This window comes from Pygoscelis adeliae, unplaced genomic scaffold (assembly GCF_000699105.1).
Source record: "Pygoscelis adeliae isolate BGI_AS28 unplaced genomic scaffold, ASM69910v1 Scaffold308, whole genome shotgun sequence".
In the NCBI taxonomy this organism is placed as follows: Eukaryota; Metazoa; Chordata; class Aves; order Sphenisciformes; family Spheniscidae; genus Pygoscelis; species Pygoscelis adeliae.
The window spans coordinates 3,104,836-3,113,289 of record NW_008825306.1 but is presented as its reverse complement, the minus strand read 5'-3'; the positions used below and the strand labels follow the sequence as shown (position 1 = coordinate 3,113,289).

The 8,454-nt window shown below is 41.8% G+C and overlaps 1 protein-coding gene across 1 annotated transcript in view; it reads right to left on the bottom strand.

Annotated features, from left to right (window-relative positions):
• SMYD2 (SET and MYND domain containing 2) overlaps nt 1-8,454 on the bottom strand; it is a 55,636-nt gene that overhangs the window by 3,109 nt on the left and 44,073 nt on the right. The window contains exons 7-11 of the mRNA XM_009330218.1: nt 8,099-8,166; nt 6,202-6,304; nt 3,716-3,826; nt 1,918-2,038; nt 959-1,133 (exon numbers count right to left, since the gene is read on the bottom strand). Coding sequence (XP_009328493.1) covers nt 959-1,133; nt 1,918-2,038; nt 3,716-3,826; nt 6,202-6,304; nt 8,099-8,166 — 578 coding nt within the window. The remainder of the gene's footprint in view (nt 1-958; nt 1,134-1,917; nt 2,039-3,715; nt 3,827-6,201; nt 6,305-8,098; nt 8,167-8,454) is intronic.

Sequence of the window (8,454 nt, the reverse complement as noted above, 5' to 3'; positions counted from 1 at the left end):
GAGCCAGAGGAGCTGGGCAAGTCCCAGGGAAGATAAATAGTACTGAGCCCCCAGGGGGGAAATGTTGGCTCCTTCTTCGTATCGCTGCTCTCTGCCAAGTGATCTGTGACTTTACGTTGGCATCTGCTCCAAAGGGGGAGCTTTACTTGTGCTCCCCCCAGCTGGCAAGAAAGTCACATCTCAAGATGAGAATCTGCTTGGGAGATCCACGGCAGGATCAGATACAGTGCATAACGGGCTGGCTCTAATGAACGAGATCACTACTACTGTAAAAACACAAAAATTTAATCGGAGAGAGTATTAATTTTTTCCTGCAGAGGCTGCGTGCTGCCTTGCCCCACACAGGCCTTCAGCCTGCACATTCTCCCACGCCTCCAGCTCTAGGACAGTGGAGATGAGGGACATCAGGGCACCCACAGCCTCCGAGCGCTGAGCCCGGCTCCAGCTCCCTCTGCTGCTCAGCCCCAGCCCTGGGACAGGGCTCTGCTCTCCTGCAACCGTGACCGCTGTGCTACTGCAGAGAGAAAGGATCGGGAGAGGGCGGGAGGTTAACAGCAACAGCGGGCTTTGCCTCCGTTACCTTATACAAAATACTGACTGCAGATGCACTTCGAAGCTCTGCTTTAGTAAAGTATTAGGATATTAAAAAATACAGTATTTATCTAGCTAAACAGAACTAGCACAGTATCCAAGGTGGTACACACTTATTTTGAGAACTCAAAGCAAGGATTTCAGAGTCACCTTATTGCTATATATCACAGGTCACATTTTGACAGTAACAACATCTGTCCCAGCATTTAAACATTCCTTTTTGAGTAGTGATGACATGGGTAGCGTGTTTATACAATATGTACTGAGAGAAGTGATCTCTGCCCAAACTTGTCTTAATTATTCAGATTACTGAATTAGAGCACTAAAAAAAAAAAAAAAAAAAAAAAAAAAAGAGTCTCATATTTACCTGTATGGTCTGATAATTTTTTGCCCGTAACGCAGTGCACCTTCCCAGTCCTGCATGTAGAGACAGACACCCATGGCCTGGTACATCATATGTAACATATAAACATTACTGTCTTCAAACACTGCACCCATCTTGTCCAGGCTAAGTTCACAGATCTCCAGTAATTCACCAGGAGGTATGAAGAAGTCAAGGAACCCAATAAATAAATGGTCTGTGATTAGACAACTACCTGGTAATGCCAAAGAAGAACTGACTTAAACTTGTTCAGAATGGTTCTGAGAAGTCCTCTTTTCTCTCAAACCGCATCAAAGCACCTATGCGACAACCCCAGAGCTACTTTGAAAGGTATTCTGCTCACGAGATTATTCCCCCTCCTACTCAGATATTCTACAAAACTAGCTTTCAGATTTAAAAAGCAGCAAAAAAAGCAGCTTTCCTGAATCACCACCACACCAGCAATGTGTCAGAAGAAGGGGGAGTGAAATTCCCCACGCAGTGGGTACTGAATCAGGCATGAGGTAGCCTGGTTTGCTTCTGGCCCAATGAATCTTGCGTTTTTGTCTGCATCGCACCACTGTTACAACAGGTGGGCTTGTGACCATCAGCAGTAGCTGCAGTCTCTCAAAAGCGGGCAGTATTACAGTAGACTAACACATGCACACACCTATGCTCACTCTAGTCTCTGGCTTGTTGCGTTGGAGACAGCCGTATGCTGCACTCTTAGAAACTGAGAGCTGCACAGGCAGGAACAAACACAGGGTCTCACAATCCCACAGCACCTGCAAGGTTAAACTGCCCCTTGCCTCCAGGGACAACTCTTCAGACACAAAGAGGACAGAGGTATGTTTAACTTCTAATGGTCATAGTATTTCTCCTGCAGGTACTTCTGAAGCAATCCAGCAGGTAAGTTTTTTAGGTCACACACCAAGCCAGTGGAGCCAGGGTGAGACAAAGGATATATTTGTAGTGTTTGGCTCGCCTGAATTCCTCAATCACGTTCCTGGCATATTTGATCATGTCCCCTACCGTCTCTGCTGATGGAGGATCATTCAGCTTGCGGATTTCCAGTTTCTCTTTATCCTGAAGGAAACACAATGGACGTTATAAATACAGGTTCCAAGCCCTACAAATAAAGAGGCACCTGCTACACAAAATTACTCTAATAAAAAGACACAGATGGGAACTTAAGCTCTTCAAAGAATGTAAAAACAAAGGTAGAATGTGCACCTGCAATTTTTCTCTAAAGCCTTGGCTGGGAATCCTAGAATCCTCTGCACCTTCCAGTCATCTGCCATTCTCTACTTCCATGAAGTCCCTTTCTTTTGAAAGATCCAAGAGCTTTTCGATTTTGTGATGAAAGCAGTTTTACATAGGAAATTTCACTGCTTCCGAGAGATTAGGGATTAAAACAAATTTAGTTTTAAGGCTAGAAAAGCCCAAATACCTTAGGCCTACCACCATGTGATAGCTCAGTGGAAAACGAGATGATATTAAATACGGAAAAGGATCCTTTGTATCTGCAGACAAAACAACGTTTCCACATATTGTGTTATTTCTGCTGGACAGCTCCACTTACTCTTATCTTTCTATCTAACTTACTACTTCATGAACAGTCAGCTGCAACCTGGAGACACCTTTTGCTGCTTAAGCCTCACGTTGTTGCTAGAGTCCTTCTTCCTTTATTATTTCATCTGCCAGCTGTGAGGGCTATAGGGGACTCTTCCCAGATCTGAAGGAGGCTGACTGACAGGTGATTCCAAGAGTAGCATGTTGTTGGAAATGACAGATGAAATCCTGGCCTTGATTAAACTCAGTGGCAAAATTATCAAGGTAACGGTGGGGAAAAACACAACTATGGTATCAACAGAATGGCCTCAAACAAGAATATTGGGTACTATTTGGGAAAAAAGTTACAAAAGACAACACCGTTTAGAGGAAGGAGATGGTTGTCTGGTCAGTTTGGAAAGCAGCTCTTAAAAGGACACCTTTGCGAAAATGGGGGGAAAAATAATCTAGAACTTAAGGATCAGATTATGCCAGCCAGACTGATCTTGACTGGAATGACAGATGAGCCACACGAAGCTCGAGTCTTCTAGGACCTCCACTGAAGGATAAGTAAACAATTAGTAGGACAGGCACAGTTGTTTCAGTATCTGCTGGGTTTGGGTGCCTTTTTCCACCCCCCGTAAGTGCTTTTGTTCAAAATAACAAACACCTTGTTTTACGGAACACTGTCTGGATGTCTGCCTTTGTCCTTTGAAGGGCACCAGGTGATGGCACCAGGAAAGCTTGTTTTGCAGATTCTGCTGGGTCTCCAAACCGTCCAGCAATGTCATACGACATCACCTAGAATTGACTGAGATGCCCCAACGAGGAACTGCAGCAGAACTCTATCCCAGAACAGGACCCCAGAAACGCCTCAAGCAAGACTGACTGCTGGGAGTTGGTAGAAAACATGCAGTTACAAAAATGGAGTTCTGAGCTAAATTCTTTTGGCCAGGTAGCGTAGACACAGTATAATTTTCAACTTTTAACAAAGTTTTCATCTTTGCTTTGTAGCTCATCTTTAAATAGGCAGCTACCAGGAAATTTCCTGATATGTTTTTCAGAAAGTCTTCCAGACAGAAAAACAAAACCACCCCCCTCCCTCCATTATCCTCCTTTCCAAAATTTAATTAAACCAGATACAATACTACACCTAAGGACCTGGGTAGGTGCCTTGACAGTCAGAAGCATATTTCACACCAATTTTATTACCTTTTCTTTTGTAATGCACTCCCTGCAATCACAGTTAAAGAAATACGAGTCTCTTAACCGATCATTTCTGTCTTCTGTGGGATACAATAGGTCAATATAGCTGGTAAAAACCTATACGGTAAAAGCACAGCAGTCAGTGAAAAGCAGTGTAACTATACATATTTATCACTACCAGTTCTGGTATACGCAGTATAGTGACTACAAATTCATGCAGCTTGTGGATCCCTGCAGCCACATCACCTGCCTCTTCCCTCACATTCCAAGCCTCTCAGCAGCATCAGGAGTTGCCATTTGTGAATGCAATCTGACAGAGAAGTGTTTCCTTTCCTATTAATTATGGAATTTCCCTCAAATATTACCCTGGCTTAAACCCAGGACAGCAAGATTCAGGTGTGGATAAGGAAACTATCACAGCATAAATCTCAGGCTCCTGTCAGACTACAAAGAGATGCCTACTTTTCAGAAGTAAAATAATGATTTCAGGTATCCAGCCTAGGATAAATTACAGTGGCCTGGTTTTTTGGAGGCTGGAATCTCAAATTTTTCTTCCTGAAAAGCTACAAAAATTGGGGCAACAGCAGTCACTAGTAGCTTTAGAAACTTAGGACAAGACCTTTAGATCTCTGAAAAGAAGAGAGGCCCAGTGCTCCAGTTCTAGGAGAATGAATATCAGATTTACTTCAGCAGCAAAAATTTAAAGCGAAGAAAACCTGCTTTTGAACATTTTAAAAGCCCTTCACATACACTATTCTTAAGTTTTCCTCTACTTCAATGGTCTTCAGAAAAGAACCCCTGCAACTAGCTTTAATGCTCTGTTTTTAAAATGAGATCTCCCCCAAGAAACATGTCATATGCACAGCGCAGTTGATCATTTTGCAGACCAAGGAACAGTTTTAGTTCCATTTCCTCACTTACAGTTGTTTGAAATGTTTTGCTCAGTCTTTGTGCTCAAGGTTTCTTTCTTCTTTAAAGTAAAATGTACTTGTAATTTCATACAGTACATGTTCTTCTTTTTACTCTGGGTGATCTCACACTTTCCCTCACACTCCTCTCCTCCCTTCCCTATTTTCAAAGCATGCAAAATGCAGGAGTTCCATTTACAGCAAAAACTTTAAAAATGTTGCGATGCAATGGCTACATTGAACCTGAAGATGGAGACACAGGCCGTAAGACTGCACAGAGCCCAAGCAAAACCACGAGCTCACATTTGTAAAATTCTTAAGTGTCAGAAAAGCAAATGCGCAAAAGCCATGAGGTCCTGGAGAACTGATGCAGCTTCTAAGACACAACTCAATCAAAAGAAGATGCCAAGCAAGGTAAATACTCCACATCTCTACCGCTCACAGTAAGCCCTCCCCAAAAATGCTGAAATGTCCGGGATTCCACAGTAAAATTCCGAAACCAAGATCAGTCCTTGTCCATTACCACAATGCATTTGTAGTGACTGCCAACATCACAGACAAATCATCGTTAGTAAATGGCATAAAAAGAAGTTGCTCACCTGAGTCATTCACCCTTGGCTCCAGCAACTAAACTCGCTTTGTTCACAATGGTGAACAGCTATATTCTACAAAAATAACCTCTCTCCCTTTCTTCAAAACTGGTATCACGTACTTCAGAAAGTGGTAGGAGTTATCAAAATCAAATCCGAACTTATTTTGATCAGCATTAACTTTGCCCGCTAAATCAACATTAACAAACGAGACATTGAAACTCTAGGCAAACTCCATCCCCAGAGAAAATGTTCCGTATCTTCATCCCTTGCAGATATTTGAACATCCTCCTCAACTCTGTTTAACATCTTTCTTCTTTTTTTTTTAAAGCAAAAAGCAGCTTTGCTGCTGAAGACTCCCTGCCAAGTTCATTATTTGATTGAGAAAGTTTCAAAGTAAACCCAGAGACTTATTCAATTTCACAGAATTTTATCCATCGCTGTTCAGCTTCGCTCCACCTAAAAACACACGGTTGTTCCTCCGTGACTTCCCAGCCAAAGGCTGCTGAGGTGATATGACTGAGTCCCGTGTTTTGTGGATGCTCTGTCCAAACAGAAGTTAGAGGACTTATCTGTACCCGTTTACCTTGTTTATTCTGGCTTCAATTTCAATACATTACTATTATACTGGGAAATATTATAGCAGTAATAATTCGCTTTGATCCTGGAATTTCAAAGCACCAGCCAAACATCAGTAAACTCAGCCTCATTTTGCAGATGGGTAAACTGAGACAGAGGCTGGCAGATACGCAGTGACTGCTGCAGGTGCTCTTCCCTTGTTTCAGCACAAAATAGGATACTGCCTCCGAGAACCGCTTCAGCCCTCCAGAGGCACCCCAACTTTTCCAAAGCAACATCTTACACTTCTCTGAGAAACAAGAGATCCTTCCCCATTATTAAACTGTCATCTAATTGAAATGAATCCTGAAAAGCAGAATGGATCCTACTTTCAGGATGCACGTGCACAGAGTACATTCAAACACAGTGCATTTACCTCTTCTCCAGGCTCAATCTCTTTAACAGCTCTGACTTCAGCCAAGGTCCCCTTGTAAGTTACAATCACATTTGGGCAACAGCTATGGTTCATCAATGCAACACTGTAAAAGTAGAAAAGTAAACCTTTTCCCCACCACCATCAAAAGCAACAGGCAAAAAGTTAAGCACCACTTCACAAAACAAGTAAGTTTGAAAGATTGAGTCAGTCTCTCTCTGTAAATTTTTTATTCTGAGGCTTAACATGAAGATAACCTTGGGAAAATCTGTTGTAGTGTTATTCTATGATTCTATGATTCATTCTAATGATATGGAGAATGGCTGTGCTAATGAATCATAAAATTTTTTAAATCCTATTATTGCAGGACTAGGCAAGTTGTTATTTTCCCATTCTTATAGTGCTACGGGACAGCTGACAGGGGTGTTCACATAGCTTAACTATCAACATCCTGTTTAGCTACCTATGATAGACTATTTTCCTCAGAAGAGAAAGAAAGAGAAACATTTAACCTAAAGGAAACAAGCAAATACAGGAAAACAAAAGTAATTTGCTGCATCACAACTTAAGATGGGAGTTAAAATTTTAGCTGGCTTCTGTGCAAACGTAAATGGCCTCCATGTTTGAAGTGGGAGGGAAGAGACCTCTGTCTGTTACACAAGCACATGACTTACACAAAAACTTGGACCACTGGAGAAAAGTACTCCCCCTTACTACCAAGCTTGGAGAAAGTGCAATTTGCTGCTTGAGATAAAATGTATAATTTTAATTTTTTCTCTTCCAATCTACCAAAATAATGATTGTCTCTTCAGTCTTTTTAGTTCACAGGCAGAACTGTTAAGTAGGAAAGATCTGGCTCTTGCACGCTGAGCTTTTACAAACAAAGGATGGTGTTGGACATGTTTCCAGAACACCCTGGTTTAATACTCTCCTCTCTCCACCATGACTCTGACCCTGGGCATTTCAAGGCCTTAATTTCCAATCTGTAGATCAAGGATATGGACTTCAGACAGACCTGCCTGAAGAATGAGAATCTGTGAAGCAAGTGCTATCTACCACTGTCTGTATGCAGCACTTAGCAAACTCAGGTCCTGCTTTAATTGGGCATCTGTAACTTTCGGATTACTTCGACGTAGACAAGATACTAGTAATTTATGCCTCACAAGGAAGTCAACCTAAGCAGACAGTGATAATACTTTCAGTACAGGGTTTGCAAAGAACAGGGGCAGAAAATATCCTCCTTTGCTACAACATGAAGTGGGAAGGACAGACATAGATGGAAGAAATGTTCCTCAGCCTTAAAGAGAGCTGTGCTCGCCGGTCCGCAAACTGCCGTTAACGCTTAAAATCTGCAGTTTACCTGTAAAGCTAAGAAACTTGTACATATTTTTTCCACTGTCATAGCAACATAAAGCATCGCAGTTTTTAAAACATCTGAGGAGGCCGAAAGAACTTATGAAAGGGATTTACTGTTTGCAAAGGAACAAAGGTAGAAGGGATGTTGTTCAGAGAACACCAGGTGAAGGATTATAGCCAGCCAAAACATAAAGTTGTGAATAGAGCAAGTCACCTGCAATCCTTTTCATTTCGCTTTGATCGTTGTAAGATGTCCCTGTCCAGAACCTGCTAGCCAAGTGTTTCCTACGAACCTGCACACAGTTCGCAATCTAGGCTTCAAAACAAGCTACAAGTGCAATTTTACAATTACCAGATTTAAAAAAAAAAAAACCTGCTGCAAATCATTGGCCACATTTTATTAGCTAATTAAAGATATTTAAAACAAAACAAACTAAGTGTTTAAATTTCTTTCAATAGAGATCTACTTCCACACATGTGCAAGAACCTTTGTTTGTTTTTAAGTAAGTTAATTCTATTTTTAAAACTATTAAAATCAACCTACTCAGGAAATATGGCTGATCCCAAATGAGAGAGTTCTTCATCTTCAATTGTGAAGCCATTACAATTAACCTAAGGAAAAAGAGAAAGGGACTAGATCAGCTTCTCGTCGGCTAAGTACTCCACACTCACATCTCACGTCATACTTTGAAGTCAACTGCAGTAATTTGCTTACAATTTTCTTTCCACCTGACCAGTACTCACAGGGAGCTACAGGACATCTCAAAAAGTGAAGGGAGGACAAAGTCCCTATCCGAAGGAATGTGCAGGACACTAAAGAACTGACAGTCCAACACTTGCACCTGCTCAGGACACAACATCTAGGGGATTGCTTCTTGGAAAGCCAACCAAGAGAAATGG